This window comes from Cyprinodon tularosa, unplaced genomic scaffold (assembly GCF_016077235.1).
Source record: "Cyprinodon tularosa strain WSP-4 unplaced genomic scaffold, ASM1607723v1 ctg613, whole genome shotgun sequence".
Lineage (NCBI taxonomy): Eukaryota > Metazoa > Chordata > Actinopteri > Cyprinodontiformes > Cyprinodontidae > Cyprinodon > Cyprinodon tularosa.
Genome location: NW_024039356.1, coordinates 309383 through 327228, shown reverse-complemented (window position 1 = coordinate 327228; position 17846 = coordinate 309383). Strand labels below are relative to the sequence as shown.

Genomic DNA, 17846 nt, shown 5'->3' with positions numbered 1-17846 from the left:
GAGAAAAAGCCATTGAAAGAGACAGGGGGGGAAAACGTGCGCCCCCTGCGTTCCGCTTCTTCTGCTGCAGCCGCTGATTTTCATTCACTCACTTCAAGCAGTCATTCATTCATTCCTTTCTTCCCAACTCACTCATTCACACAGTTTGTGCGGCTCGACCTGTGAATGAAAGACTGGGAAACGCTGGTTGAAAGCAGGAAAGCCACCAGTTCAGCTGAATGGCCGCACGCTCTCTGTGGCCACAGGCTGCTTTGCTTTTGCTCAATAGGGTGCAGTTGGAAATCAGCAATTTAGGTGCTTGCGCGTGCGTGAACACGCGCGTTCGTGCGCATGTGTGTGTGTGTGTGGGGGGGGGGTGCATGCATATAGTTAAACGTGGCAAATCTCGCGGGACAACACGGTACACAGTGTTCTTTGGGTGCAGGGTCCGTGTGAATAGACTCTTTCCAAGACTCGTACTGTTGACATCCACATGCAAGATTACGTAAAGTGGTGGTGGTGGGGAGGAGGGGGGTCTGGGTGGTTGAACGTGTGCCTTCATGTGCATGTTTAAAGGCTCCCTCCTTTGCAAATAAAACCCACGGTTTTGCTGCACAAGCGTCTTTGGCTTAAAAGAGACTCGTGAGTGTCTTTTTTTTAGACTACTTTCTATTTTGGAAAAGGCAGCGGTGATAAAAATAAAACTGCTCCATCACCCCTCCCATCCCTGAAACCTATCATCCACCCCCAGCCACTGTTAGACTCCAACCCGCCTTCCATCAACCTAATCTTATAAATGCCTAAAGAGACAAAAACGATGATGGTGTATGATATTCATGTCAGTCGTGATTTTATGAGCCCATAACAGTCTGTTGATATCAGCTCATCTCCAGTGGTGGAGAAACTGCAATTCCAGTGTGTCTTCATGTAGTTTTGCTTTATATCTATCGATTTCATTTATTAATTTTTTTTATTGTTTTTTACCCTTGTGCGAAATATGGAATGAAACTGTATCTTTAGGTTTATTGTTAAAGCAACCCTGGTTCGGGTGCATTGGGTTGACGGTTCGGCAGCATGGAGGGAAGCTGTTTGGTATTTATAGCCCCACTCTGTACATCCACGGCGGTCACACGTGCAGCAGCCGCTTCCCTGCACTCCTGCTGAAGTTGACATGTTAACACTCACTGGCTGCTATATTTAGCCCAGCCTCACAGTGCTGTTACTATTCCCAGCATTGTACATGAGGGGGCGAACGACAGGGGCTGGGTTTTTTTTCTTTCTTTCTTTTTCTTTTTTTGTTTGTTTGTTTTTCGAAAAGGGAAGAAAAAGTTCCCTTTTTCTTACAACTAATCTATTTTTGCACGTACATTCCGACCTGTGATCCGCCACTGGCACCAAGGTAGTTCAGGGATGCCGCAGTTAAAAGCTGTCACGAAATCGTGAGGACGCAAAAGCAGGAGGGTTGAGAGGAGCTGTAGATGGAGGGACATGCGACCAGATTGTCCACACGACTGTGTTGTCTGAAAAAGTAGAAGATATAAACCGGCTTGAAATCATAATCAGATCCTATTGAATTCAGGCCTGTTCACTTTTGAATATGATTCCTTTAATTTTATTTAAAAGGATGTGGTTTTATAAAACAATCGCTTCCTTTTTTCACTCAAAAGATGCATTTAAAGTTGTTTTTTTGAGTCGCACCTGTACGATTTCAGATAGGAGAGGTTTCAGCACCTCGGACAGCTCCATGGTGACCAATGCGCCCCAGCCTGCCAATAATAAATGCAGCAATGATCCAAAGCAGCATCGACTGTAGTTCTCATATAATCCTCGACCATTTAGAGGGCTCCTTCTTTTTTTGTTGGCACGACTAGGGGTGGGGGTGCAGGGAATGCCACTCATACCAATGATTAGAATGGACGAGGTGTAATATATATATATATATTTAATCATTTATTTTCTCTGGAAGTATACATATGTTCAATTGGAAATCCATGTGGTGACTATGAAAATCAGTAACAGGCTTATCACGCCACACCAGGGGCCCCCTTTATGTATATGGTCCATCCAGCATCATTGGAGACAACCAGTGGAGCTCTCCTCTAAAGTAGATGTGCAATATATCATTCTCTTGCTCCTGCTGCGTGTCTGTTTGGTTACAGTATTAAGTCATAGTTTTATCTCCATTTACATCCCTTGGAAGGTCGTTAATAAAGTAAGGAAACCCGTCGAGTTCCACCAAGTGCTTCAGGATATTGATTTACCTTCACTTCCTCTCTCAGATGGGCTGGATCAGGGGCTCCTTCCATCTCTCTCTCACTGAGGGTCGTCTTCTCTCTCCTCTGCTCCTGCAGCTGCCGCCCACTCCTCCTCCTCCACCGCTTGATTATTTTCAGCTCAGTGCTTGTGTTTATGTGCGTGCTCACCAATGCACGTGCCAGAGAGTTTGCTGGCTGACTGACTGGCAGGCTGGTTTGGGAAATACCTGGTCACGATCTACTAGGAAGGGGTTTTGTCTCAACAGCGTGGCTCCCCCTACCGACCAAAACTGAAACAGCTGTTCAGCGTCAGAATGTAAAAAAAATAAATACAAAAAATATATATCAGCCAATAACGAAGGGAACATTTTAACTACTTTAGATGAATACCAAGAAAGGAATGCGCATACAGTCATAAGAACAAATCAGGCCTCTATATATGTATGTAAAATGGTTTTATAGACACTAATGCATTCCATAATTGGCATGCAGCGAAATTGGTTACGTTTATAAAAAGAAAAGAGTAAACGACAAAACCTCTAATTTTTTTTTTTTATTATTCAGAATGAAAAGTTTAAACACACCAGATTTCTCTTCGCACCCAAACCGTAATAGAAAGACACGAAAATACATCATAGTCACTTTAAATTCAGGTTTAAAAATAGATCAGGATGATTTGAGAGGAAAGCCCTAGTCTGGAGCGCCCTCTGGAGGGGACTCTCTGTTCTTACACTAAATGTTAAATGTGCCAACAGCAAATAAGAGACCTCTTTTTTTTTTTTTTAGGATATATTGTAACTTTTATGCACCGATACGTTTTAATACGTAAATGCCTAAAAGATTTAAGGCCTCACTGTGCATCAACTTCAATAACAAATCCTATTAATAGCAACAGCAGACTGCTTTCCCCACATGAAGCTCGGAGTTAAAAGACTTGCCTCTCTGCAGAAGGCTGCCAGAGCAGATTTAATAAAAAAAAAAAAAAAAAGGAGCTGGAGCCCCCCTCCTCCCACCCAACCCAACACACGTGTCTCTGCATGAAGACCTGTTGCACACTAACAGCTTTCTCTGCCACCTGCCAGGTTTCAGTCTGTTAGACTTCCAGCTGTTTTCCCACCTTCGTTTTACCATTACTCTTTAAAGAAACCCAGTATTTCATTTATTTTTTTCCACAAAGAAATGTACGGCAAAAAAAGTACAACTGGATAGGATATATTTCCTGATGACCTCCAGAAAATACTGGATTCTGGAATGGGTGGATTGGCTAAAGCGCTCTGAGATCCATCATCTTCCATTTTTACTTCATTTTTGAATCCAAATGGTTTCTGTGATCCTTCCAACGTACAAAATGACTACATTCTGTATTCTGCTCAAATAATGACATGGTTAGTTACTGGAGTGGCATCAACCAGACCATATTAATGAATCAACTTAATTTAAATGGTTGATCTTTAAAAAATAAATAAAATCAAGCTTTCTATGCTGCGCTGGATTTTTTCCACAAGTAAACAACCCATTTAGATGGAGGAAATTTAATCAACACAACCAAATAAAGGAAAAAAAATGTTTACAAACCAGATGTCAGCAAAAGCATTTCTGCCTCAAAGCTCATTTCTCAGAGGGAAAGTCAGATTAATAAATTTACAATAAAACAAATCATATTCTATTGGTAACAACCTGTAGGACATATACGGAGAATTTAAGTAGATTACAGAAACTTGGCTGGTGGAGTTAAGACTGCAAACTTAGGTCAGTTTGGTAATTTTATGATTAAAATAAAAAAAGTATATCAAATTTAACTGAAAAAAGTTCAGATCCAAATATTTGTTGTGGTTTTTAATATTAATATTGACTTCTAATATTAAGAACAAAAAAGAATCTCATTAATTTCAGACAGCAGGGGGCTCCAAAAGAAGATTGTAAAATAATATTTATGAACACGTTGGGACCTCTTTTAAGGTTATTAATGCTTCGAACACAGATGCTATAGTCAGAAAAGATGGCATGTTTTTGAGCATTTTGCAACTGGATGCTATATTGTGAGCCAAAAATAATTTTGGGGAACAAACTTTAAGAGAAAATCGAAATATAGGGTAAATCAAGTAGTATACTTTAGAGTGATATGATTTCAATAGCCTTGGTCCTGAAAATAGCTTTTTCTTTCCCCAAATACGAGTAAGGGACAAATATTGTACTTCCATCTAGTTTTATGATAAAAATTTAATGAAAGGGCATCATTGATTTATACAAAGAAGCAGTCAGCCAATTCTAATTAAGCTCTGCTAAAAAAAAAAAAAAAAAAAAAAATGGTTAAATAAGAGAAAATTGAAATGGATTTTTCCACAAACATGCTGCTAAACAAGAGGAACTTCCACAACTATGTGACCAAAATATTTAGTTACAACTTGGCAGTCTTTTGTTCCACAAAAAACACACAAGGTTTAAAATTTTCTGAAAAACAAAAATAAAAAGAGGGAAGGGAAAATCCACACATCTAGATTACGGATTACCTTGGCTGAGAGAAATACAGCTACTCATGTGTTCATGACAAGAGGAGTTGGAGCCAGAAGAAGAAAGCAACTAAGACCCACAGATGAAAGGCAATAAGAGTAAAAACAAAAAAACTTAATTGTAAAAAAATTAAAGGAAAAATATATATAGGTAAATGACAAATAGTCCATTCTGATGAGGAGATCCTGATGTGATGCAGTTCTGACAAAGAAATGTAGATTTCTGTCTCTCAGTAGATTCGGCCTCGGCTCCTGTTGCCTCTCATCCCCCAGCCTCGTCCTCTGCCGCCTCTGAAGCCACCGCGCTGCTCTGCATCGACATGGCATAAGAAAACTCAGCAAACGTGCAACAGAGGAGGCTGAACATGAGTCTAGAAAAAAGTCCAATAAATGTTCTGCACTGTTTGACATATTTACATCCTCTGAAAACACCATAGAGCAACGGTGGGCAATTCCAGTTCCTGGGGGCCGGTATCCTTCAACTTTTAGATGTGCCTTTGGCTAATTAGTTGATTGACAGGACTTGTGAGAAACTGACTGCAGACTGAGGAGGTAACTCAGCCATTTGCTTCAGGTGTGTTTGATAAAGGAAGGATGTAAAACCTTCAGGATACCGGCCCTCAGGAGCTGGAATTGCCCACCCCTGCCATAGAGAAACAGTCAATATGAACATTTGCTGGTACAGTAGAAGCCATTCAAAATTTCCCCACTGTCCCCGGCTGGTCTTTGACTGGTCCTTGGTTGGTCCCCTACAATTCCTTTTTAAACATCAATCTTTTTACTATAATATTCTGTCATGATTTGTGAACTTTAACATCTAAAGAGATGCGCCATCTCCTGGTCAGACCCTGTAATTCAGTGAAAGGGTGGAGTCAGTAACAAAATATGCACTCCAGTGGCTGGAAGTTGGAGGGGATTTTGCAGGGAGTTGGAGGGAAGTGGGCTGCTATTCGGCTGGCGTTTGACTGGGAAAAGACATTTTGAATGGCTGCTACAATAGCTTGTTTCTGTACGAGTCGGCCGTGAAATACTGTCTCTATTAATCTCTCTTTGGGGTAGAACTGATTTTTTTCTCATATCATTTTTAAATTAACTGGAAGAAAGAAAAAAAAAACACTGCAGCAGAACACAGACTAATAAGAAGAGTGAACTGGAAAGTGTGGCATGCTTTTGAATTCAGCTCTCCTGATGCAATGATCCAATTCTGCTTCACTAACAGCTCACACTCTTCTGTTATATCTTAACCAGATTTTTACATTTAGATGTTTACTAATTTTGGCCATTTAAAAAAACTGTTTTAATAGCGAGGAGCATCTGAACTTACAAACCCAGATCATTGTAAGACTTTAGCTGTATTCATCTTCACTATTCAAATGTGCAGATTCCCAGTCTTTGCCATCCACTGCATGCTTTTGCCAATGCGGTACAACATGATTGATCGCAGTAAACTACCAACGGATCAAGCTTCTGGTTTCTTCTTGTATATCTTTTATAAAGGCCAGATTTATTTAGTAAACCCTTATTTGGTCTGAGAATCACGTTCAGAAAGTGAAACGTGTTCTTTACATGGTTTGTGACACACTGATAAGTCTTCTGTGACATTTCTCCTCCAGACGGCGGTGCTCATCTTCTCATTGCTCCATTTGTAAAGTTTATTATATAAATGCAGGCCTCACTTAAGATCTTAATTGGTACAAAAAGCTTCAAACAGATACAAGACCATTAGGAAGTGGAATAAAAAAAACGTGAGACTTAATCTTAATAAAATGAGTTAATGGTTACAGCATAAAAACATTTTTTGAACCATTTGAACACAAAATTCATCATATATCCTCAGCATGTTAAACTAAACTTAATGTTTCTTACTCCTTTGTTTTATTCACTGAAATCATTCTGTTTAAAGGGAATTTTCATGTCTTTAAAGTGGATTTGGAAGTCACAGCTGGTGGGGAATTGGACTTTCCAGGTTAGAATTTCCTTTTAGGAGAAACTTTAGTTTCTCTTGTTCTTTAAGCTGAAAGTAAAACAAATATGTGACTCTGAAACTTAAAAAAACACCGGGATAAATCTGACCTTTCACTCTACGGTTCACCTGTATTTCTCTAGTCAGGTTGCAGTAAAACGATGTGGTAAAACTTCCATTGGACCAAGCACATCAATTCTAAACGTTCAAACCAAACCATGAACTAACTGTTCGTACAGTTTAATAAGGATACCCTCATAACGGTATTAAAGCAGAAAGTGTGACAAGTCATAATCCTTCAATTAGTGTTTTTTTTTAACCAAAAAAAAAAAAACGTGCAAAACAACAATAAAAGACATGCACTAAAACCACATTAGGTTTTAAAACAGGAAAAGTGCCACCAGGGTCGCCTCACCGTAGTTAAAATTGCCAATAGAGGCGCTGTACTTGCCGCTGGGAGGGTTGTAAATTTGCCTTGCGTCCCGTCGTGGGAGAGGCATGATCTGTTTTTTTGTGTTGGCCCCAGATCCCATTTCTTCCCCTGATGGACGTTTGGGCCTAAAAACAAGAAGAAAATGAGATGAAAGGAGAATGAGTGTTACATTAACGTCTCTTGACTGTTGAACAATGTCCTCTGTTAATGTGGAGGCTTACGCTGCTGCCTCTGGCTTCTGGACGGGTTTCCAGGACAAGGTTACTGTGCTCTTGTATGAAGGAGGGTTGTGGAAGAGATCCTGAAATGAAAATAAAGAAGTTTTTAATCCAACGAGTCATAAGCAGAACATGCACCAAAGGAACTAGATCCAAGTTTGCATTGAAAAACCAAACGTCCTATTTAAAAATCAGCCTAAAACTTTTTATTTTATTTAAACTCATCCTCAGTGCAGGCTTAAATGACCCGGAGTTATCCCTGGAATTATTAGAGGAAACTGATCCCAATAATTATCAGAAACTTGCTGCACATTCTACCCACTTTACTCAAATTCTACATTCTGAGCCCAAGTATTTATCTTTATTTTGCTTCCTGTCTCCCATCCCAGCCTATTGGGTCAAAGTGTTTGTAAATCTGTTGGGTTTTCCTCTGCAGCCAAATCAACAAACACAGCAAGAAACATTGAATCGGAAAGTTTAGCATAGCTTTGACTAAACAGGACTGTAAATTCATTTATATAATGAATAGCATTTGTTATTTTAGAAGTATTTGCAGTAGCATATTCAAATCAAACTGAATAATTCATCAAGTGGTCAAAATGTCTCAACGTAGGGCTGAAAAAATTAGTCGGATTAATCAATCACTTAAAAATTGTCAACTAACTCAGTAATTGATTAAAAACCTGCCTTTAGCTGATAGAGCGACTCAGTTAGAGCAGGAATTATACCAAAATTGTTTAAAAAAAAAAACATTTTTAGTTTTCAGTTGATTTTAATTTTGTAAAAAAAAAACTTCCTTAAGAAACATTTTGCTATCAAATTATCAATAAAAAAAAACAGAATAATAGATTTCCAAAACAATTGTTAGTTGCAGCCGAATATAAATGAAAGAAGGCATCTTTATTACTATCACCATTATGCCAGTAAAATCTGTCAAAGATGTTTCTGAATCGCTTACCTTAATGAGAACATTGATGTTGTTTGTGATCTTCAGGGCCACCACTTTGATTTTGTTCTAAAATAATCAAAATAACATATCAATCATGAATGTGTTTGTACTGATTTCTTCATTTTGGATCAGCAGCCATCAGGCTGTATAGACGATTACCTCCTCCGTCTTCAGAGCGTCCCCCGTCTTCCCCTGCAGGGCCACTCGCAGCTGTCTGATATAAACCTGCAGACCTCTGGCAAAGTACTGTAACCTGTTGGAAAACAAACAGGACGTCTAAATAAAACAACCACTCCAGCCTCAGTAACGCACAGCCATCCCATTTTGACAGACAGCCTTTGAACTCCAGGGGTTTTCAGGAATGGTGTCCAAACCTCACCGGATCTTGAAGTCTTTGAGGCGCTCTGCATCCACCTTGTCCACCAGAAAGTCGGGCAGCTTCTTGCCCAGCTGGTGGAAGCTGAAGAGGAGACACTCCACGTAGCTGAACTGCAGTTTGGGCTCCTCGCTGGCAGAGTTTTCACCGTTCTCAACCTCTTCAGGTGGCAGCGGCATGAATTCCTAACAAACGGCAACAAAAACACAGTCGGTGTAAAAAAATAAAAAATGTTCCACTAATGTTCCCCCGGAATATTTGATGGTTAATGGAAACGTAGCAACTGATAAACATTTAGAATACTGATTGAATGTGTTATTTAGTAAGTGGCTCTCCTGCTTTCCCCCCCTCTGATCAGGAAATGATTTCCTCTTACATAGGTGGGGGTAAAAGAAGCCATGATGTCCAATAGGGAGCCTTTTATCTGTGTATCCCATGGTTCAATGGAAGAGGACAACTCTTACCACAAGCTTGGTGAACAACGTGCTCAGATTGGCCTCCAGCTTCTCCATATCCCCACAAAAAGGACTCATCTCAGCCAGCAGCTTCAGCACCTAAGAAACACACAACAGCTCTCAGTAAAATGTTTGAGGGGGGCAGATCTGTGCAGATTGTTTTCACTTCCATCTCTGAGCTATACACAAATTAAAACTATTTCCCACATTTGACTTGGACAGATTATGAGAAATAATAATAATAAAAAAAAAAAAAAACTAGTGGTGCATTCTATGCAGCAAAATCCCACTTAAACGAGTGAAAACATAATGAGATCTACGTCTAAAGAAAAGAAAAATGCAGCAATAAACGACGTTGAATTGTTTCTAAGCTGACCAAGGCAGAGAGGTGATTCTCAGAGAGATCTGGGAAGTTTATCCAACTTTTTATTCCTTTGTTTCAAAAAGAGGTGAGAAAAATATGGGAAAATACCATGTTATCTATTTATTTAACCCCAGCCCTTTTAAAATAAATGTTTCTGAAGCTCTGCTCTCGAATCGAAGGTTAGATTAAAAAGACATTTATTTTAGAGCTTTTTTTGCACAGTTTCCAAACATTTTGCCCCGGTCTGTCTGTAGGGTTTTGTGGTATATTATGTTCATTGTTATATTCAGTTGAATTGAATTCAGTTTATTTCTATAGCTCCAATTCACAACACGTCATCTCAAGACAATTCAACCAGATCATCCAGTCAAATTGATACAAAGTTTTCCATCTAAGGAAACCAGTTGATTGCATCGACTCATTGACTCAAAGGCGCTACAGCGCACATCTTTTGAAATTACAGCAGGAAAGGTATTTTAGAAGGTTCTCACACGCCCTCAGTTACAGATATGTAGGCATACTTTAGAAAAGATCGCACTGATTAATGTCCCAATAAATGTTATTCTAAATGTTCTACCTCCAGCTGTATGTCCAGCTCTGCTACAGGACTCGTCAGGGTGCTGAGGTTAGGCAGGACGTGTTCGCAGAAGTACGTCACGAACCGGGTGGAATGGACATTTTTCTGCAAAGCAAGACAACCATGAGAAATTTACCTTTAGATTACAATTAACTTGCACATATTATAATGTTGAGAGGTTTAAAGTCATGCTTCCAACCTTAAAACTTTATCATGACTCAAATTTGGGAACATCAAGGTGAACTTACAGAGAACAACGGCAGAGCTTGTCGAGTGCACTGCAGGAGCCGGTCCACGGCGTCTGGGTCTGCTGGGTTCAGGGCTTGCTCCAGGTCAGCCTGCTCCACCACCAGCTCCACCAGCTGCTGTCGTCCATTTACCGACTGCAGCACCCGCAGACCAGACACCACGCGCATCAGAAGCACAAACTCCTCTCCTGTGACGTCCTCCAAAACCTACAGGGGGCAGCAGGAAAGTTAACCTTTTTATTTTCGTTAAACGTGAAAACAGTTTGTTCTGCTAAAATAACTACACTATAAGACGTTTTGGAAACCAGTTCAAACAAAAAATCATGTCCCATGGTCGAATGCGTCAACATATTTTTAAATAGAAACTTCTAAAGCACATGTCGCATCTTGACGATTTAGACCAGCCTATGCCTGAGGTTCAAAAAATCTGTCAAAAAAGTTGGCATAGCTTGAATAAGTTATAGGTACATTTTGTAAAAGTTATGAGCACACTAAAGTAACACGCTGAAACACGGTGGCACATGTCGACAGCGAGGACATCGAGAAATTACGAGCATGCTCCAGACGTATGCCAGCGTTTGCTAATAGGTGGGCCATCAGTTCCAGGTCAGTTACCTGATGGTTGACATACGATCAGTGTCAGTTCCTCATCGGTCGTGGCGTCAGGCCAGACGCCAGGCCTCTGAGTAACTTATGCATCACTTCTGCGTAACTTATCAAGAACTTCTCTCCAACGCATATCAACGTATCTGACGTGTTCCAGAACGTGTTTCTAACTTCCAGCTACTGTATAATGGCGTATTGGCAGCGTTTTGGTATAAAGGGGGTTCACAGGATGTGCAGGTGGCGCAGAGGTTAGTGCCCACAGCCCATGAACGGAGCCCTTAGTCCTCAACTCGTGGTCCTTTGCCACATGTCTCTCCCCCTCTGTCATACCCCCTTCCCTGTCAGTCTCCTGTCAAAAAAAAAACAAAAAAAACAGCCACTAGTGCTGTAAAAACCGTCAGTTCTCCTCCAGACTTAATCCCCATCAAAGGGTGAGCCAGAAGGAAGGGTGTGATGGATCCTCCCTGCGTTCACGCCCACCACCAACAAACTTCCTAGCAGACATGATGCTCAATCTGCTGCCACTAAAAAAAAAAAACACCCTTCTTTTTTTTCTTTTTCTTTATTCCTTTTTTGGGCAGGCAGTGAACTGCAGCTAGGTTAATAACGCGACCAAATAAATTTTTTTATGCAGACCATGCGCATCGCTGCTCCTGAGGGGAGCAGCTTTAACTGATGCTTCGTAATACCCATGAAATGGTGCAAAAGTATCATTTCATGGGCATTACGCTGCTGTGCGTTATGCACAAGTTAGGCTGTCATTGGACAGAAGTTCTGGACTCATTATGAATCTATGTAAATGCCCATAATTGAAAAAAATACATACAAAGTTCAGCGTATGCCAGCGTTTTTGGAGATTCTGGGACATCAGGCATACACCGGCTAAATTGGCATGGTGTGACAGAGCGCTAAGCTAATACTCAAACAGCTTGGAACTACATCAACTATGATAGTAAACTGCAAAAACTATCTGAAAATAAGTAGAAATCTCTTAAAATAATCGTATTCACCCTAAATGTCTGAAGGTAATAAGATGACCTGCCAAATGAATTATTTTTTCTTAACTTAGAATAAGATAATTAGATATAACGGCCTTGAAATAAGACAATGCAGTTGTTTTTTTCTCATTTCAAATGTAACTTGTCTTATTCCATTTGCAAAGAGTCTAAATTACCTGCTTAGTTCAGAAAAAATGCACTTTTTTTAAAGAAAAAATTACTTAATTAGATTCACGTTTTTGCAGTATAATCTTCAGAGACTACAACCCATCATAGCATGCTAATCATCTTAGCATGAACAAAAAGGCAGAGCAGCTGCAAACTAAAACACAAACCTTCTTTGTCTCAGCAAAGACGTAATCCTCCACCTCCTTTGTCATGACGTCCTCTGGTAAAGTCTTCAGTTTGGTGGACAGAAACTTGATGGCTCTCTCTCGCACTATGTCCTCACCCTGCAGGATCTGCGAGAAGAGACCTCCCAGTGTACCTGGATGACCATAGAAAAAAACTAAATGCTTTTCTGTCTCATTCTATGATGTACATCATACCCAGTTATCCACTCAGTGCCTCCAGGAACGCTTACCCTTAGCGTCCATCTTGAAAATTGAAATCAGTGCTGTGTTCACTTGGTTGAACTCTGCAGTATCGTCTAAAAACCCCAACAGATACAACGATTATTACAACCAGTTATACAGGAGCGACTCTGTGATGAGCTTAAAATATCATTGGGATCCACATTAGCATGACACCTGTTTGTAGGAGCTGGGTCAGAATATCAGCGACTCGAAAAATGTTTTCACCAGTTGCGAACCTGGGTAACTCCTTAATGGCCTGTCGTCGAATCTGGACAAACGCAGACATTGGTAATGCTTAATAGGGCCAAAACAATCAGATTAACCACAAGTATTCCATTATTAACATGATCGTTAACTAATTTAGTAATCGATTTATCGGTAACTGGAGTATAGAGACTCTAAAACACGCCTTTAGCTGACAGAGCGACGCACTTAGAGCAGGAATTATAACAAGATTGCAAAAAGTATTTTGTACTTTAAAAAGTTCATGGTAATATGTTCTATGCAGAACTCCTCAAGTGGAAAAGTTTTAGTTTCACCTGGGTTAATTTTTATAAAATGTCTTAAAGGAACCTTTGGCTATCTAGTTATTAATTGTTTAATAGAAAAAAAAATTGACAGATTTGTGAAATAATTAGTTCCAGCTCTCATATTTTACATGGAATAAAACCCAACGAAACGCTAACGATGTTCCAGAAAGTATTCCCTAAAAAACCCAGCCCCATAAGTTAAACAAATGGCAGTAATTAAGCTGGCAATTACTACCATTAGAAACTTATAAGAATGGGTTTAAAGAAATTAGCCTTTTCTCAAGCCTCATAAAAGCTTTAAAACATCATGGCTTCAGAAACTAAACTTTCCTTTTATTTCACAGCTCTTCTAATGTGATGTCAGATAATTACGTTTTTGCAAACCGCAGGGAGAAAACTGAGATTGAGCTACAGATAATTCAGATAATCAACACGCTAAAATGAAACGAAGATCATTTCTTTTCTACTTACAGACACATCTTCATCTTCACAGAGATCAAGCTGGGCATTTATGGCTGCATCAGCCAACTCTGGGAAGCTGCTGAAGAATTTAGGAATAAATTGTGCCGCCAGTCTCTTTTCTTTGGGACCACCCTTCACACCATCCAGGATTGCTTGGTATGCATCTTTGTGCTGCACAACAAAATAATAAGTTAATGACGCTGATAAAACAGTAACAATGATAATTTGGCCTGAAACGTAATTTCTAATCATTAAGTCTGCAGTTTGTGTTCCAAAAACTTGAGTGATGATGAAAGTGCTTGTTGCAGGTGACCCTCAGATCAGCTTTAACATTTCATGTTGCCATTTTATTAGGATAAAGGATCCATGATAAACTATTATTCAGGTGCTTATTTTTTAGGTCCTTTGACAGAGCCAGAGTTTACATTCATTAGCTAATTTGTTTATAAAAATAAATACATTAGCTAATAAACAGTACATCATCTTGAAAATACTCTGTACTTGAATTAAAATGAAATGATGCTGGTGACTTTTAAAAGAGAACCTGAATGTTTATTCTTTTAAACACTGAGAATTAAACTATTACCATGTGAATCCACTGACACACTAACAACTTTAAACTAACTTATTCAACAAAACCCATTTACCATCACATAAAAAACACATTTCTCCATATTTTATACAAATTTTACTCAATTTGTTTAACCGAAATAGCTATTTTTACAACAAACTCAAATATTACAAGTTTAGTTTAGAAGTAAAAATACTTGTTTTATTTAAAAAAAAAAACATTAAAACAATCCACTCTACTTGATTTGCAAGTTTGAAACGTTTTTATCTTTATTTAATTTATTTTTGTAATGACCATGACCTGTATGGCTGAAAGCTTCACCAGCAGACTTGTTTTATTTCTTCAGATTAATGTGTTTTTCCTGCTTCGTTAAAGAAAACAGGAGCTATTGCTGCGACGCTTTATAAAGTGCAACAGCATGAACATGCTGGAGACTTTTTCAGGTATTAAACATATAATAGGTAATAATGCAGCCTGTGATGCTATCTGCTGGTTAGCATGGTCACTATGATGGCTAGCTGCAGCTAACACATGTCAATAGATCAGCTAAATCCAAGCTAAGCCGCCCGCTGTGGACAACATAACCGAGCTGAGAACACTGTGAGCGGACTGAGCTTCCTCACCTGGCTCAGGTTTTCTTTAGCATCAGCAAGGATCCCGTAGTTCCGATAAAGCTCCTCGATTGTGACCGCCATCAGCGTGTCCCGGTCCCTGGCGCTTTCACAGAAGACCGCTGATGAAACCACGGGGGGGAAAGGAAATATAGCACCTTACAGCGCAACGCTAGCTAGGTTTTAGATAAACTAACCTACGACAACACGAATAATGGCTAATACTACCGTGGGAGCGACAGGCGCGTGAGAATGAAAATTCTAGAATATCGTCAATGGACTCCCTCCCCCGACCGTCTGTTTTCCCGCAATGTTCTCCCCGGCTATAATGCTACGGAAGGTAACATTGTGCGCATGCGCCACCCTTGTGACGACTACGGAAGAGGAGTAGGGCCACTGAAAAAAAAAGTTAATGATTTTTACATTTTATTTCAGTTTAGTATGGAAAAAAGTCAAAATTCTGACTTTTTTCTCAGAATTCTGACTTTAATCTCATAATTCTGACTTTAATCTAAGAATTCTGAGTCGGAATTCAGTCAGAAAAGATTAAAGTCAGAATTCTGAGAAAAAAAGGCAGAATTCTGAGATTTAAGTCTTTTTTCCCATACTAAACTGAAATAAAATTTAAAAATCAGTTAACTTTTTTTTTCCAGTGGCCCTAATCCTCTTCCGTAGATGACAGTGGGGAAAAAAGGAAGAACTTGTTTTCGATGGGCGGAAAACGACGTGTCATCCCGTCCGCCATACTACGAGTGGCAATTTTTTAACCTATGTGGGATGTTTGAAAAAATAGTAATCAAAACCCTTATTGGAAAAAGATGACAGAGTAAATATAAAAAGCTAATTCCAAACGATGTTTTTTTTTTTTCTGTTATACGGCATCTACTTTTAAGGCTAGGCTTAAAACTTTCATTTTTGATGAAGCTTATAGTAAAAGTGGCTCAGGCTGCTATAGGCTTAGACTGCCGGAGAACATTGGGACCTCTTTTTCTTCATTCTGCTTCATTCTATCTCTATTGTCCCACTGCAGAGTCTGTTTTATTTATCGCTAACATTCTGCTCTCTCTGCTTTTTCTCATAGTAGCTTCATCAGGTCTGTTCCTGTTTGGCTGTGACTACATCCTGGAGAGAAATATCAGCTGTGCTGCTGCCATCAACACCTTTTTTTATAGATTGGAGCAAGCTTGGAGCTTAGCCTGTTTTTCAGTGTAGTCCTGTTTCTCTGACTGCAACCAACTGGATGCCCTCTCTTCATCCTCTGACATGGGAGCTGGCTCAGAGCCCGTCTGCCTGGCTGTGTGTTTCCTGGATGGGGCTGCCTGTGGAGCTGGTTGACAGTTGCCTTTTGTATCTATGCTTCTTTTTCTATGTCGGCTTCTGTCTCCTTGAACCCCAGTCAGCCTCGGCAGATGGCCGCTCACATTGAGTCTGGTTCTGCTGGAGGTTTCTTCCTGTTAAAAGGAAGTTTTTTTCTCTCCACTGTCGCTACAAGCATGCTTAGTGTGAGGGATTGCCTTTGAGTGAATGAGTCGATGCAATCAGCTGGTTTTCCTTAAATAGAAAACTTTGAATCAATTTGAGTGGGTGATCTGGTTGAATGGTAAAGTGCCTTGAGATAACAGGTGTTGTGAATTGGTGCTATAGAAATAAACTGAATTGAAAGTGAACTATTATAGAAAGAAATGCCATCCAAACCAAATATTGTGGAAAAGTACTCTGTCCCCTTGTTAGATCTTAAACCTGAATTACCATGTGTTTGGGAGGAAAGTTTCATTTGAAAAGCCACACCCAGGCAGAATTTCTGCCAGTCCTCTAGAATCCCAACAAAGAACAAAGACCCAAGACCTTTGGGAAGATTTTTGTTGATTGACAGGATAAAAGTAGACCTTTTTTTGGAATCTTTGTACGGTATCTCGTTACATCTGGCTTAAAACTTAGCATTTTAAAGTATCTTTATGATTATAGTGACAGTAAAACATGGTGTTGGTAGTGTGAAAATCTGGAACCATGAATGTATTTACTAATTGTAAAACCCAACATTAAGTTTAAGCATTCTTTGATTATGCAGCAGGATAATCTGAAGCTAAAAAATGACCCTAGAAATTTCTCAGCAATAGTAGGGAGCTGGACTGTATGGTAAAATACACTATATTGCCAAAAGTATTTGCTCACCTGCCTTGACTCACATATGAGCTTAAGTGACATCCCGTTCCTAATCCATAGGGTTCAATATGACGTCGGTCCACCCTTTGCAGCTAGAACAGCTTCAACTCTTCTGGGAAGGCTGTCCACAAGGTTTAGGAGTGTGTTTATGGGAATTTTTGACCATTCTTCCAGAAGCGCATTTGTGAGGTTGCACACTGATGTTGGACGAGAAGGCCTGGCTCTCAGTCTCCGCTCTAATTCATCCCAAAGGTGTTCCATCGGGTTGAGGTCAGGACTCTGTGCAGGCCAGTCAAGTTCATCCACACCAGACTCTGTCATCCATGTCTTTATGGACCTTGCTTTGTGCACTGGTGCACAGTCATGTTGGAAGAGGAAGGGGCCAGCTCCAAACTGTTCCCACAAAGTTGGGAGCATGGAATTGTCCAAAATGTCTTGGGATGCTGAAGCATTCAGAGTTCCTTTCACTGGAACTAAGGGGCCAAGCCCAGCTCCTGAAAAACAACCCCACACCATAATCCCCCCTCCAACAAACTTTACACTTGGCACAATGCAGTCAGACAAGTACCGTTCTCCTGGCAACCGCCAAACCCAGACCCGTCCATCAGATTGCCAGATGGAGAAGCGCGATTCGTCACTCCAGAGAACGCGTCTCCACTGCTCTAGAGTCCAGTGGCGGCGTGCTTTACACCACCGCATCCGACGCTTTGCATTGCACTTGGTGATGTATGGCTTGGATGCAGCTGCTCGACCATGGAAACCCATTCCGTGAAGCTCTCTGCGCACTGTTCTTGAGCTAATCTGAAGGCCACATGAAGTTTGGAGGTCTGTAGTGATTGACTCTGCAGAAAGTTGGCGACCTCTTCGCACTATGCGCGTCAGCATCCGCTGACCCCGCTCCGTCAGTTTACGTGGCCTACCACTTCGTGGCTGAGTTGCTGTCGTTCCCAAACACTTCCATTTTCTTATAATACAGCTGACAGTTGACTGTGGAATATTTAGG

General features: G+C 40.2%; 1 protein-coding gene across 1 annotated transcript; it reads right to left on the bottom strand.

The window, feature by feature from the left end:
• Nucleotides 1-3750: 3750 nt before the first annotated feature.
• api5 (apoptosis inhibitor 5) lies at nt 3751-15026 on the bottom strand. Its single transcript, XM_038307541.1, has 14 exons — nt 14693-15026; nt 13508-13669; nt 12681-12774; nt 12515-12580; nt 12267-12418; nt 10328-10534; nt 10080-10184; nt 9148-9237; nt 8687-8868; nt 8467-8560; nt 8317-8373; nt 7362-7441; nt 7123-7265; nt 3751-5054 (listed from the first exon to the last, which is right to left on the bottom strand). The coding sequence occupies exons 1-14, from the start codon at nt 14762-14764 to the stop codon at nt 4975-4977; spliced, it is 1584 nt and encodes a 527-aa protein (XP_038163469.1). The 5' UTR covers nt 14765-15026; the 3' UTR covers nt 3751-4974.
• Between the last annotated feature and the right edge of the window lie 2820 nt (nt 15027-17846).

Bases quoted from the DNA above. Each gene is read 5' to 3' on its own strand.
- api5 (XM_038307541.1), bottom strand. From the start codon at position 14,764: ATGGCGGTCACAATCGAGGAGCTTTATCGGAACTACGGGATCCTTGCT. The intron at 8,869-9,147 runs GTAAGAGTTGTC...GCCGTTTGTTAG, and splicing joins CGTTGTTCACCAAGCTTGTG to GAATTCATGCCGCTGCCACC. The intron at 8,374-8,466 runs GTAATCGTCTAT...TGATTATTTTAG, and splicing joins ACGCTCTGAAGACGGAGGAG to AACAAAATCAAAGTGGTGGC.